Below are 14,531 nucleotides of genomic sequence, written 5' to 3' on the forward strand. Positions count from 1 at the left end.
CTCTTTTCCACTGTGAACAGTTCCCTGTCACCTTTTTAGCCCCAATGGACTCCAAAGCTTGTCTGAGTCCCTCCTCTCACTTTTCTTTCTGCCGACTCAGTCAGTATTTCCATCTCCCAGTCATCTTTCTTCATAGGAACCCTTCAATCAGCTCTTACCCACGGCTGGGACCTTGCTACAAATTCTCCCCTGCCCTTAGAGTCCAGGTGTGGAAAAAGGGCAAAACTATGGGAAAAGTTCTCTTCTATCTTAATACTTAGTTGGTAGTCATGTCACTGGGCTGATGGAGGTCACCCCATAAAGGCCCCAGCCTGTGCCAACTCTTCAAGGTCCTCTTCCTGCTCCCTTAAAAGTGCCCTCTCAAGGAATCTGTTTTCCATCTGGCTCAGCAAACTCAAATGCCTCCTTCTGAGGGGGCAGAGTCCAAACCAGGTGCCTGACGACCCAGCCCCAGCATGGAGCTGAGTTCAGGCCTCTACAGAATGCAAGTCTGAGGGCAGGTGAGATAATGGCTTGCTCAAGGCCCCACCCTAGAAAACCTTCAGCCTCCAGGAGCCCAGCTCCACTTGCCTGAGCAATTCCCAACTAGACTCCGAACCACAAGGCAAATAAGTATCAGCATAAGATCATAATCAAGTGTTTATTTTCATAATCCCCTATGTCCAACCAAGTTACTAAGTTGTAAGTGCCTACAAAAAAGGACTAAAGGTCTTACTGCAACTTGGGTCTGGAGATTTTTCTTTTTTAATCCTTTTTTAGTTCAACATAAATGAGAAGGGAAAAATACTCTGACATTTTCAAAGAACAGAAATAGGAAAGTATATTCATGTACATTCAACATATACTGAGCATATTGGTTACTACAATACAAAGCAATGATCTTTTGTTTTTAAATGTAGTTTGCAAGATGGCACGGTTAATAGGCTCACTGGCTTTCGCCTGGGTGGTTGCTGGAGGGCAGCAGTCCGCTCGTCCATCAGTTCAGAACTACGTGCACAGAACGGGCCGAGAATGTGGTGGGGGGGCTGCCAGGGGCATCGGAGTTGCAAGGAGCCGGGGAAGTCAACAGTGGCTGTTCAGGCTTTCTCGGCTCCTCCTTCTTGTAAGTAGTTGGTGGCCCCACCAAGTGGGTGGGCAGGCGGTAAGATCAGGGACCAGGGAAAGACAGAGAGAGCCCAGAAAGGCTCTTGTACTGCAGAAACCCACTCCAGGGATGCTGGGTCCAGGAGCTGAGCTGCCGATATCAGTGAGAAGGATGAGCTGTGTGGGGGTCCTGTCAGCAACATCAGGCTGGCTGTGCTGGGCACCCGTGCTCTTGTGTGCAAACTCAGGATGAAAGGGGCCGCGAGACCTTCCCCTCCGCTTTCCCAGAAAAACAAATTAAGAGTCAGAATATTTAACATCTCTTTCTTGTTTTGAAGATCAGAAGGAGAGAACCCAGATCCTCTGTCAACCCCCAGCCTGCAGAGAAGACTTTGGTTTCTAACAGCGAAGAGAAATAAAGATAAGGACACGAATGATGGCTGTTGCATATGCACTGCTTCAGCTGGGAAAGGAGTCCACTACATCTGTCACTGGCACAAGGAGAACTGTTCAAAATTACAAGAGCTAAATAAAATACTTTGAACAAAAGGTGCAAGTCACAATTCAAATAGAACAGAATCTGGTTAAACATTTCTCTTTTAAACAAAAATTCTTTTTGCTTTTATTTATTAATAATAACAATAATAACAATAATATCAACATTTACCAAAAACAATTCCTACATGATCAAGAATTAAAGTAGGGGCTGAGGATGCCCAGGGGAGAGGAGAAAGTTAGGAGAGAGGCAAGACCCAAGACAACCTCCTGTTCCTTTTGCCTGTGACAAAGAGGTTGTAAGGGGAACGTGTGTGTGTGTGTGTCTGTCTTTATGGAGAAACAATCCTTGTTATAGCAGAATATAAGATAAGAATGAAAGGGACACAAACGCATAGTGTACCACTGTGGGTATTCAGTCCATGGGTAGAACGAGCAGGATGATAAAGGCCACCACCTTTCCAGGTTACAGGAGGGGAGCTGAGTTACACACCAAAGAGAAGGCTCACACTGAGATGTTCTAACCAGCAACCCATCAGCGCCAGGCCACTCTCAGCCTCCATGCTAATGTTCTGGTATGACCCTGCCTGGGCCAGGCATGTTTTCACTGGGTCCCAGCAGTAAGGCCCTCTCCAGGGTCCAGGCTGGGGGTTCGGTTCTCTCGTTGCTCTCCAAAGCCTAGAGGCCATCGCCCCTTCCGATGTCTCCTTCTCTAGCCACTAAGATTCCAGAGGACGCTGCCCTTTAGCTTTTGCTCCCACAGAAGAGCAGTGCCGATGACTGGAGGGTGCTCTGTGGATGGGGACTGGGGAGAGGGTGGCTCTGGGCCCCCAGCCATACTCTGCTTTGCTCTTCTGTCTAAAAAAAAAAAAAAAAGAAAGAAAGAAAGAAAGAAAGAAGGAAGGAAAAAAGAAGACAATAACCCAAACCCAAACCAAACAAAACCACCAACTCAAATACACCAAATACACTTTCACAAAAGGTGACGAACATGGATTTCCTGTTTATTTCCGTGGTGACTTGGTCATACAAGAGAACATGGCAAAACCCCCTCAGAGCCCGAAAGGACAGGGCACTGATGAACCAAGTGTGAGGAAAGGAGCCGACACTCTGGGTGGAGGTGAACATGATGGCAGTTTGGCGCAGTGCTGCCAGATACTGTTGGTTTAAAGTCAACCTCTTCATTCCCGCGCTGTACATAAACCTGCAACAGAGCAGACACAGAGAGCTGGTTTCAAAGGAGAACGACTCAAATACGCCATTGAAAACTTAAAAAACAAAACTGGCTCACCTTACCTCAGATATTTATGCCATCCCAAGGCTCTGACATGGATTTGCCAGAAGGCTTAATTTCCATCAAGTCTTTTCTGTCAATGAATTTTGAAAGACAGAACCAATACGACCTACTGTGTATGTGTAGGCATTCCTCCAGCCACTTGCAGCACAGCCTTAAAAAATCTGGCTGGAGTTCCCATCATGGCTCAGTGGTTAACGAATCCGATTAGGAACCATGAGGTTGCGGGTTCAATCCCTGGCCTTGCTCAATGGGTTAAGGATCCAGCATTGCCATGAGCTGTGGTATAGGTCACAGACATGGCCCGGATCCTGCATTGCTATGGCTCTGGTGTAGGCCGGTGGCTACAGCTCCAATTAGACCCCTAGCCTGGGAAGCTCCATATGCCATGGGAGCAGCCCCAGAAAAGACAAGAAGACAAAAAGACCAAAAAAAAAAAAAAAAAATCTGACTGGACATGTTTTCTTACTGAGTTTCAGTCTTTAGAACTGAGTTCAAGGACCAGCTCCTTTCCTGTTACCCCAGCTAGAGGTCTCGTCTGTCCTCTGAAGCTGTAGCCACTCACTCTATGAAAGCTGTGGCACCCATTACACGTCTTATCACCCATAATTCAACGAAGGGACTATGGCCAACATCTCTTTGTATGTCCCCTATCCACACCCAGAACAACCAGCATGGTGTTTAATGAAGGAGCAGGAAGATGCAAAGCCTTTGATGTTAAGAGTGGCATTGTCACATTCACTGGCTCAATTCACACGGACTCGATCTCCTCATGGGGTCAGGAACGGCACCGGCCCAGAGGGCTGGTGATACTCACTCTCCATCGCCTGCTACACGCCTGCCTGTTCCATGCTGAAGGAGACCTCGGGGTGCTTGTAGCTGAGCAGGATGTCTGTAATGCACGTTGATGGGTAGCAGGAGGAGTTTAAATGCTGGCTGCCGTCAGTCAGGTCTGCGTGCTCGTGAGCTCCCAGACGCTCCCCACATTCTGCAAGACCAGAAAGAGCACGTGAGACTGACTGGGAGCTGGGGGCCAGGGGCGGCAGGTGGGCGAGAGGCGGAGCGAGGAAGAGGAAGAGAAGGCTGAACGTTCTGGGGCCTGACTCTCCGTCCTGAATGCCCTTGGCTCACAGCAGGCCCTTGGCTCGGTTAGGGACTGTGGCTGGGGACCACGGTTCTTCCTGTGGTCCCCCAGTGTCCATTTTCCCCTCTTCCTGTGCTGTCTCCCACTGTCAAGCAGAATCGGCTCCTTGGTACAGAAGATGGCGCTCTCACGGCTGGCAGACACACACCCCTGTGCTTGGGGCACTGGCCTAAGCACTTGAAACTCCCCGAACCAGTTCATGCTCATAGCGCCATCTAGGCTATGGGGTCTGTTGTCTTGGCTGCTTTACAGAGGAGGACCGTGGGGCTCAGAAAGGTTAAGCTCCTTAACCTGTGAAGCCTGTGAGGGGCAGTCAGGATTTATAGACCCGCCCACTTCAAGGCCGTGCTCCGTATCTATGCTGCCTCCCTTTACTGGTTCTAATGCGAGGCAGACATTGCATTGCATCGGTGCTCTCTAGTCAAGAAACAGAAAATCAGTTACGGCACATGGAAGTTCCCAGGCTAGGGGTCAAATCGGGGCTGCAGCTGCTGGCCTACAGCACAGCCACAGCAACTCGGGATCCCAGCTGGATCCTTAAAACCCACTGAGCGAGGCCAGGCACTGAACCCACATCTTCATGGACACCATGTGGAGTTCTTAACCTGCTGAGCCACAGTGGGAACTCCTGAAGGAGCATCTAAACGAAGCACCACAGACAGCAATGTGGTACCCTTGTGCTTAAGCAGGAGGCGTGCTCCTTTATGTGCTCGTGCTCGGTGGAAGAGAGGTGGGGGACAGGTCTGTGTCCAGAACCCTTTGGGGATGCTGCGGATTCCCACGGACTCTTTATACAGAAGAAGCAACTAGTCACAGGTGAAGATGAAGGGGAGCCCCAGGCATGATGCCCCTCACCCTCGTTTTCCCCATCCTGGAACTGCTGGCTCCCCATGAGCGACGACTGGCTGAGAACTGCATCTGACATCCGGGCAGAACTAAGTGCTTTCCCAGCCACGAGACTCATGCCTGGCAAGTTATCCAGCTGTACCTGCAGAAAACAATCAGGAAAAGAAGAAGGCTATCAGAAAATGTGCCACCCCCAGGTGACCCTTAGAGACAGCTGCTCCCTCCAAAGGAGCCCAGGCAAAGGGTGGCCTCAAACACTGCTCCCAAGCAGTACCACCCAGATGCCCTTCCTCTGCAGGCCATTTACTTGGGTGCTGCAGTGGTGACAGGGGCAGGAGAGGGTGGTGAGCTGAGGCTGGAGGTGGGGGGGAATGTGGCGAATCTCAGCTGGTGGTCAGGTGCCCTTGACGTCTACGTGGCCTTCCAAGACCAGATTTCTGACCCATCTCATCACCACAAGGAGCCTGTCTTAGGACAGCACCGTCCAACAGCACACTCTGAGAGGGTGGGAATGGTCTGTATCTGCCCTGGCCAACACGAAGCCACTAGACACAAGTGGCTACTGAGCCCTGAAATGTGACCAGAGTAACTGAGGAATTAAGTCCCCCCCCCCCCCCCGTTTTTTTAGGGCTGCACATGCGGCCTGTGGAAGTTCCCAGGGTAGGGGTCAAATGGGAGCTACAGCCGCCGGCCTACAGCACAGTCACAGCAACTTGTGCTCTGAGCTTCATCTGCGACCTACACCACAGCTCACAGCAACGCCATATCCTTAACCCACTCAGCGAGACCAGGGATCAAACCCACAACCTCATGGATACTAGTCGGATTTGTTTCCACTGAGCCACAAAGGGAATTCCCCTGGAGAACTAAGTTTTAAATTTTCTTTTCTTTTATTTATTTATTTATTTAAAAAAATTTTTTTTTTGTCTTTTTGCTATTTCTTTGGGCTGCTCCCGCGGCATATGGAGGTTCCCAGGCTAGGGGTCGAATCGGAGCCGTAGCCACCGGCCTACGCCAGAGCCACAGCAACGCGGGATCCGAGCCACGTCTGCGACCAACACCACAGCTCACGGCAACGCCGGATCGTCAACCCACTGAGCAAGGGCAGGGACCGAACCCGCAACCTCATGGTTCCTAGTCGGATTCGTTAACCACTGCGCCACGACGGGAACTCCTTTTTTTTTTTTTTTTTTTTTGTAAATTTTCTTTTCTTTTAATTACATTTAAAATTGAAAAGTCACATGTGGCTTGTGGCTGCTGGATTAGGCAGTGCTGCCAAAGAGTCTGTCCTAAGGAAACAAGGCTTTGACAAGCAGATGAGCCCCCTTCATCTGAATAAATGCAGCCACCAGCAAACTAATTGAGAGCCTGAAGGTTCACTTGCTGGGCCTGAGTTCAGACTGTCTGGAGAGAAGTTCAATAACTAAGATAGAGGGGAGGGATGACAACTTCTCTTCCTTCCTCAGGCTAAACTATGCGGCTTCAATTCCACTGAGGTTCTCCTGGAGTTAGGGGCTGGTCCGTTAAGGTGATACAAAGACATGCTCCCAGTGCCCAGAGGTGCTGGGTTGAGGAGGATGAGAACAGATACCACTCCACACTCCTAAGTTCTGTGTCCAAGGCTTGGACTGCTAGGATCCCACTTCTGAGAAGCAGGAGGAGCCAACATACGTAAGCGTCGTCGCTGTTCTGGATCGTGTGATGTCTCTGGAGGGTCCGGGGCCTGTGGTGCTCACTGACTGAGGGGTGTGCGGGGTACCCAAGTCCATTGTGATCTGGCAGCTCCATTGCTTGTCCTGGAGAACTTCTATCCATGCAGTTCCCTATGACAGACTCTGAGGAGACAGAGCAAAATCGGATCAGCAGACCTAGAGTTTCTCCCAACATGGTCAACTCTCATCAAAAAAATGTATGTCTTGCAAGGGACAGTGAGCAATGGTGAGGCCCATGCACGTACTACCTGCTAATCCTCAGCTGGTTAGTGATGCTTGGGGGCCTGGACCAGCTTGCCAACCCTAAGTCTTACAGCAAATCTGAGCCCCTCTCTGCTGGGATCATACCCTTAGGAGAAAAAGTCCCAGATGGTGGTTGGGTGGATCACACTGAACCTTTTCTTTTTTCTTCATCTCTCGGTTGATTCGACTGTGCTACATTCTCAAACCTAGATGCACGTGAGAATCATTCTTGGAGCTTTGGGGACCTCTAACCTGGGAGGATGGCCTCTGTCCTCCCTTCTCTCTCCCTCCTTGGCTCCCCTTGGGCACCACCCAGGCGGCCTCTCCTCCGCTTCTCCAACTGCTGCTCCCAACTCTTCCCGGGGCTTCTCCGCTCTTGACATTTCTACCCTTAACCCTCCCTCTCCCCACACTTACTGCGGCAACATCATTTTCATGGCTTAAACGATACTACCTCTACATGAAGAATTACTGAAATGCTCTTTTAAGCTCCAGATCTAAATTTTTACCAATTACTAGATAGCAAACCAACACCTAACACTTAACACATGCAATTCCAAGCTCATCAGCTTCCTCCACAACCAGCTCCACAAGGATTCACAGATCCTTGTTTTGATGCCTATTTTCCTGATCTTTGGCGTGTCAGCTTGTAGGGTCCCTGCTGATTCCTCAGTCCCAGTTCCGCAGCATCTTAGGTCGAAAGAATCTGTCTCTATGATTTTGGTCACTTCAGTCCCTTGTTTTCCAATCTCACTGCTCCTGCTGAAGCCCTGTTCCCTCATGGCTGGATCACTAGAATAGCCTCCTAACCACCCTCTACTACCACCACCCTACAAAGACGAACCTCTGTGTAGGGGAGCCCAAACCCCTCATTTTCACAACATGGTCCCAGCCCCTCTTCCCACTCGGGCTCACTTGACTCTTCCCTACATTCTAAGCTCTGGTCAAGTGGGACCACTCAACTCTTCGCCACTTATTCACAACTCGCTCCATTTGCTCTCACTGTTCCCTCTCCCTGGAAATGCTTGATTCTTCTACTTCCATTCCTGCCAATCCAAATCAACTCATTCTTCTAGGGCCATGTCAAGTGTCAGCATCTTTATGTCTCTATTAGGAATAAACACTCTCTCTTAAAAAAAAAAAAAAAAATCCAATCAATGCTGTGGCTGTGGCGTAGGCCAGCAGCTGTAGCTCCAATTCCACCCATAGCCTGGGAACCTCCATTTGTCGTGGGTGCGGCTCTAAAAAGCCAAAAAAAAAAAAAAATCCCCTGAACTTTATTATATTTATAGTTGTACAACCATCATCACACCCTAATAAACACTTTTTTAAATTTATTTTTATGGTTTTTATTTTGGCCACGCTTGTGGGATGTGGAAGTTCCTAGGCCAGGGATTGAACCCATGACACAGCAGTGACAACACTGGGTCCTTAACTGCTGGGCCACCAGGGAATTCCTAAACACTCTCTTAATATGGGTTAATAACCTGTCAAGAGTCATGCAACCCTGTGCACTGGAATTTGGAGAGAAAGGGGAACTCATGAAGATCTAAATATTCTTCTTCTTTTTTCCTTGGCTGCACCTGCAGCATACAGAATGTCCTAAGCCAAGGACTGAACCAGTGCCACAGCAGTGACAATCCTGGATCTTTAACTCACTGAGCCAGGGAATTCCTGAATATTTCTTCTCGACCAAGGATGTTCAGGAAGAACACCGAGTCACACTTAATAAGGTCCTCAGCTGGCATTTCTGACTCTGGTCCTTAAGAGTCTAGTATTTGAACATATGTTTTCTTTGGTTGTTTTTTCTGGGTTAAAGCTCCTTGACAACGATTGGGCTTATCTCCTGATGAACTGTACTTCGGCGAGACCAGGTTTTAAACAAATTTTAATAGGAAACACAGTCCTGATGCCAACTGTACCATCCAATATCTATTTGAATAACGAAAGTAAAAGGCACTGCTTGCGTGTTGGGTAAAGGGTTTCGGGTCTCTTCATCCAGATGGTTTCCTTAACAGTCAAAGTGAGGCCTGGGCTCAGGGCCGAGGCAGGATGGGAATGGAGGGGAATGAGTGACATGCATGTTGCCGGTAATGCAGAATGCTCCAGAGAAACGTGAGAGGAGGGGGGAGCTTCCAGACTACCCCAGATGATGGCAACTGAGAAATCTTCGGAACGTTCCTTCAGCAAAGAGCTCAAAAGAACAGCCCAACGCCACCTCTCTTGCTCCTGAAAGCTAAAAGCTGGCCGTAGTGGAGAATAAAAGGCAGGCTACGGCAGGACTTGCTCTGTGGGTCAGGCCCCCTGTCTTACCCTCCCAGCCTGACTCCTCTCAGTGGGCACGGTTCATACGCTGGCCCAGGGCCCGACAAAACCACTGGCAGGAAGCGCTGCAATGCTGGCTCTGTGGAGGGAGGGACTGGCTCTCCAGGCTGCTTTGCCAAGAAGCAACACGAATAGCTGATTCTTACTTTCCAAAGTATTTTCTAATGCCTGTATTTTCTTCTTTTATAGCCAACCCCATCCCCTCAATTCCTAGGGCTTCCTTTTTTCTGGATTCTAGAGCTGGATGCAAATCTCATTAGCTATACCTCCTTGCTCTCCCGAAGACAAACACAAGAGCTCTCCCGTGTAAAGACTTTTAAAGGATGGCTATCAAACCTGAGGAAATGGCAAAGCTAACAAAATGCCTAAGTCCCAGGACTTGATATTTAGTTCCTTCCCACCTGTCCCAGTGGCTTCAGCATGTTTGTCTGATATGTGTGCTAAATCCCCCAACACACACGGCCTCTCTTTTGTGAGACTTTTCTTCCTGAGAATGGGGTTTCTCCACACCCGAACACCAAACACCCACCCTCCTTTTGACCCCGGCTTTGGGAAGGTCCTGTGGATCCTGTCCTCCTTGTCTGCTCTCTTCTAAGCCTTCTGGTCTGGTTCCGACACACCTGAAAGTGAGACCAAGACCAAGCAAGCCACTGCTTGACAAATCCCATGACAGGCCTTCCAGACCCCCGGGGTTAGAGCTCGGAGGCAGTAGTTCTGGGGTCAGGAAGACCTGGGCTTGGATTCTGCTTCACCAGGATTCCTGAGAAGGGGATCTTGGGCAAGTTACCCGACTTCACTGGATCCCAGTCTCTTCAGCTGCAAAGTAGGACTTACTCTGCAGGTATGTAAAGTGCTTACCGGGTGCACTGGTATTACACTCAATTCAGAGATGTGATTTCAAAGTGGACAGGGGCACAATAAACCAGGTGACAAAAACAAGGAAGTGATTTTATCACCAAATCCTACTTCCAGAATCATGGGGACAATTTACCCATATGTTAAGGGAACAAATGTGTCACTGAAACTTAATTTCCAGAAGAGAAGCCTCTGGTTTAGGAGAAACAAATCTAAGTTAAAAACTAGATGAAAAATACGGAGTTCCCATTGTGGTAAGCGGAAACAAATCCAACTAATAACCATGAGGTTGCAGGTTCGATCCTTGGCCTCGCTCAGTGGGTTAAGGATCTAGTGTTGCCGTGAGCTGTGTGTAGGTTGCAGACACAGCTTGGATCTGCTTTGCGGTGGCGGAGGCCAGCAGCTGTAGCTCTGATTTAACCCCTAGCCTGGGAATCTTGATATGCTGTGGGTGTAGCTCTAAAAAAGCAAACAAAACAAAACAAACAAAAAACTAGACAAAAAAGAAGCAATATTAATAGGAATTGGGCAACAAACCAGGGCTCTGTCTGTTCAAGTGTTAATCCAGAAGGGCTAGCATCTGTTGCTCTGGCAGATGTGCTTAGAAGGGCTAGGACGGGAGACAAAGAGGCATAAAGGAAGGAGTATAAGACTAGGAGTTCAGCAAACTTGAGTCACGACCCAGCTCCATCACAGAGAGTGTATGAACTTGAGGAAGTCATTTAATCTCACCTAAACCTTGGTTTCCCCATCTGGAAAATGAGGGCTGTTTGGGGACTCAGGAGATAACACATGTGAAAGAGTCTTTAACAAACTGTAAAGGACCACATAAGTATTATTTTTAGTGAGAATGTTGAGTCCTGAGTTTAGAAGTCCCTGTGGCACTCAGTAAATGAGATCCACTGACCAATTTGGGGGTGGGAGGGTGACCAAGGGACATGAAATTTAGGCTCAAATCTTTGGATTTCTTTAGGCCAATTCAGCAGCTGGAGGAACTGTTAAGCTCACCAAAGGATATATAAATAATGAGGAAAGCAGACTTCTAAGAGCAGAACTGGGGTATTTACCCAAGTAAAGCTGAGCGAGTACAACAGGGAGGATGATGGTCTGATCACACACGGGGAAAAAAAAATAAACAAATGGACACAAGGCACGCCATCCACCTGCCCAGGGAACCTCGGGGCAGCTTGCACAACTCTGTTGAATCTGTCAATGTTGACTCGTCCTTACTCATTTACTGGGTTTTAAGAGAAAATGGGAGAAATGACAAGTGTGCAAATCCCTCTTAAAGGTTCTAAGGGGTGAACCCTCCCAGTCGGTCATCATCAATACTGCTGAAGTAGAGTCGGCTCAGAGAAGAGGATGTGGTTTTCTTCGTGAGTTCAAGTTGGCAATCTCACTGTGTAAACTGGCTATGCTATAATATTTATTTGCAAAGTAAAAAAAAAAATAGTGAAGTATATGTAATACTACAGAGGGAAGATAAACCTTATTTCCACTTCTGGTGTGGTGGATGGGGAGATAACAGGCAGCATGGGACATGTCTAGCCTTGACACTTCCATACATTTGAACAGACCTTTGGTGGGCTGCCTGCCAGTGCTGCCTGGCCCCGCACTGATTGGTGGCAAATGGCCATAAAGAAAATAAGTAACTGTGGCCACTGACAGCTTCGCATTTAATTTTCCTTGACTAACACCAGCAATCCCTGCTTATCTACCCTTAAGAAATTTGAGAAAGATGCCAGTAGCTCTGTTTATTACAATTATATCCTTCTTACAGCACTCATTGCACAGCGATTCCTGTTAAAGCAGTTTATAAGCTCGTTCCCCCCTCCAGCGCCCCCTCCAGAAGAAGCTCCCTGAAGACAGGTTCTCATCTTTTCATCCCCGCATTTCTACAGCACAGCCTTGTGTGACCTAGTCATTCAAAACATTTCGTTGAATTTGCTCTATCATAGAGGTAACGGATGAAGTGTCTGGGGACTGGTGTGTCACTACACAGAGATGGAGGTCTCATCAGAGGAAACAGCGGGCTTCCTGGGTCCAAAGAGATACACAGGATGAGCCACCATATGCACCTGCAGGGTGATTGGGAGAGCATTACAGCTCTTTCTGGGCAAAAGGAACTGGCAAATGATCTTGATGATTCTTTGGTGAGTGTGAGCTCTCAAGTTTTTAAGAACGGAATGATGTCAGGTTAAGGCAGGAAGAGACTGTGGAGCCTTGTTTCTACTGTAAAAGGGATGATAAAATATAGGTCCAGGGTGGTTGTGAAAAATACATGAATAACTGACTGGAGGGCACCATGCCTGGAGCAAACGGCCGACCATCCCTCACTACCACGTGAAAAGAGGGAGGAGAGGTTCCCGGCCAGGCCTGGGGTCACAGAGTAAGCTCATGATTAAGACAAGGACAAGGGGGGGCGCCTTGGGAAAAGAAGTTGTTTTACACACACAGATTGGAGTACCCGTCGTGGCGCAGTGGTTAACGAATCTGACTAGTAACCATGAGGTTGCAGGTTCGATCCCTGGCCTTGCTCGGTGGGTTAAGGATCCGGCGTTACCGTGAGCTGTGGTGTAGGTCGCAGATGCAGCTCGGATCCCACATTGCTGTGGCTGTGGTGTAGGCCGGGGGCTGCAACTCCGATTAGACCCCTAGCCTGGGAACCTCCATCTGCTGCGGGAGCGGCCCTAGAAAAGGCAAAAAGACAATAAATAAATAAATAAACAAATAAAAAATATAAATAAATACACAGATGTACATCCCCTGAGAAATTCTAATTCTCGAGTGGCTTGTGGCTGTCCTATGCCAATTTGTCTCTATTGCATTATTTCACTACACGGGGTTCTAGGCTCACATGGTAATTAACTTGGGGCTTTATTTGTTAAAGATAATTGCACATGTGGTACCAAAAGTCTCAAAATAGAAGTAGAGAGAAGTTAGAAAGAGGCAAAGTAAATAGCATTCGGGGGGAAAAAAAAAAAGACATATGCTGTAGCTAAGTTAAAAATAAGTTTAGAGTAAACTGGGCAGAGAGAGGAAGAGTCATCTGGAGCGTACGCTGGCAAGCAGGAGGGAACGAAGATTACAGCTTCTAGAAAAGCTCGTATCAAAGGTCAGGAAAAGAAGATTTAAGGAAAAAAAGGACTTTGGCGGGGAAAACACCAGCAGAACTGACAGTGAAGCAACAAGGACAGAGTATTTCTGAGCTGAAACCTTTAGGGGTACATTTATGGCTAGATTCTTCCAGAAAGCAGAAGAGAGGCTTGTAGGGAATAACGGTGTCGGTGGTGGTGGCGGATAGCGGAGGGCAGGCAGAAGGAAGGAGAGAAGTGGTCATAGTCCAGCTTGAGGAAGAGGTGGGAGGGATTTGTCAAAAGAAGCACGCCCTAGGTTTCGGTCTGAAGTGAACGGAACTGATTTGACGCTGCCAGGAGGACCAAGCCATGTAGCACTACTCTCGTGGCCCAGTGCTGCTGGAACCAGATTATACTCTGGATTACGAGACCTCTGCCTTAGCTTTCTACTAATTCCTTCATGCCAACTATACTTCAAACCAACCAAGGCAGCTTGCTCCTCTCCTAAAAACATCCCTGAGGTCTTTCACCTCATGCTGTCTCCCTTAAATCCAAATGGTAGAATACTCTTCATCCACTAAGACCCAATTCAAATGTCACTGCGGGAAATGCACCCCCTGCTCTGACTGAGAACCAGTCTCTCCTTTCCTGGTGCTCGCACAGAGCACCTGTACCAACCACTCTCTGCCTGTCTCTAGGCACTAAAGCCTGCCGAAGGGGGGTTCCTCTGACAATTGCAGGACACAGGTGAGGTCAAGCCCTCTTGTTCTTTCTATACATCGGAGTCACAAGGGAGGGAAAAGTGAAGGGAATTTAGAATCGTTTTGAAAAAAAAATATTTCAAAAGGTATTTTAATACCTGGCAATCTAGGCGGGGCGGGGTGGGGGGGGAGTGTGCACTGTTTGCAGTTCGCTCTTTCCTGGAGCCGTGCACCCAGCACACAGCGAAGTGAAGTGAGTGAAGTAAGGGACTCTCGGGTTCAGGGCCACTTTCCAGCTGTGGAGCTTCGGGGCGAATTACTTAATCTGTACCTTAGTTATCTCATCAGTAAAATGGGGAGACTAAGAGTCGGGAAGATGAAATGAATTTATATGAACAGCATCTGGTGTGTGGCACATGGGAAGCACCATGGAAATGCCAGCTCCTCTCCTTTTCTGGTGAAAGCTGTCACTCACAGGAAAGCTTTTCCACAGCATCCCTGATCCCATCAACCTGCCTCTGCTAATACTCGGTCAGTCACAGGATGCTTCCAGGCTGCTGAGCACCCGGTTCTGGAAAGTTCTTATAAAGATCTTCCCCAGGAGTTGAAATTTGCTGCAACTTCCTTTCTGATCTTGGTTCTACCCCCTAAAACATACCCCAAAAAATCTAATCCTTTTCAGTGTGACAGGTTCAATGGTTCTCCTGACATCTCTCCCTCAACCTTAAACATCCCCAGGTCTGTCGGCCAATCCAC

General features: G+C 48.3%; 1 protein-coding gene across 1 annotated transcript in view; it reads right to left on the reverse strand.

The window, feature by feature from the left end:
* Positions 1–2,561: 2,561 nt before the first annotated feature.
* The window catches only part of SIK3 (SIK family kinase 3), a 252,687-nt gene continuing 240,717 nt past the window's right edge, over positions 2,562–14,531 (reverse strand). The window contains 4 exon segments of the mRNA XM_047752064.1: positions 2,562–2,782; positions 3,690–3,860; positions 4,872–5,004; positions 6,534–6,697. Coding sequence (XP_047608020.1) covers positions 3,703–3,860; positions 4,872–5,004; positions 6,534–6,697 — 455 coding nt within the window. The 3' untranslated portion in view covers positions 2,562–2,782; positions 3,690–3,702.

The sequence above is a fragment of the Phacochoerus africanus genome, chromosome 11 (genome assembly GCF_016906955.1).
Source record: "Phacochoerus africanus isolate WHEZ1 chromosome 11, ROS_Pafr_v1, whole genome shotgun sequence".
NCBI lineage: Eukaryota > Metazoa > Chordata > Mammalia > Artiodactyla > Suidae > Phacochoerus > Phacochoerus africanus.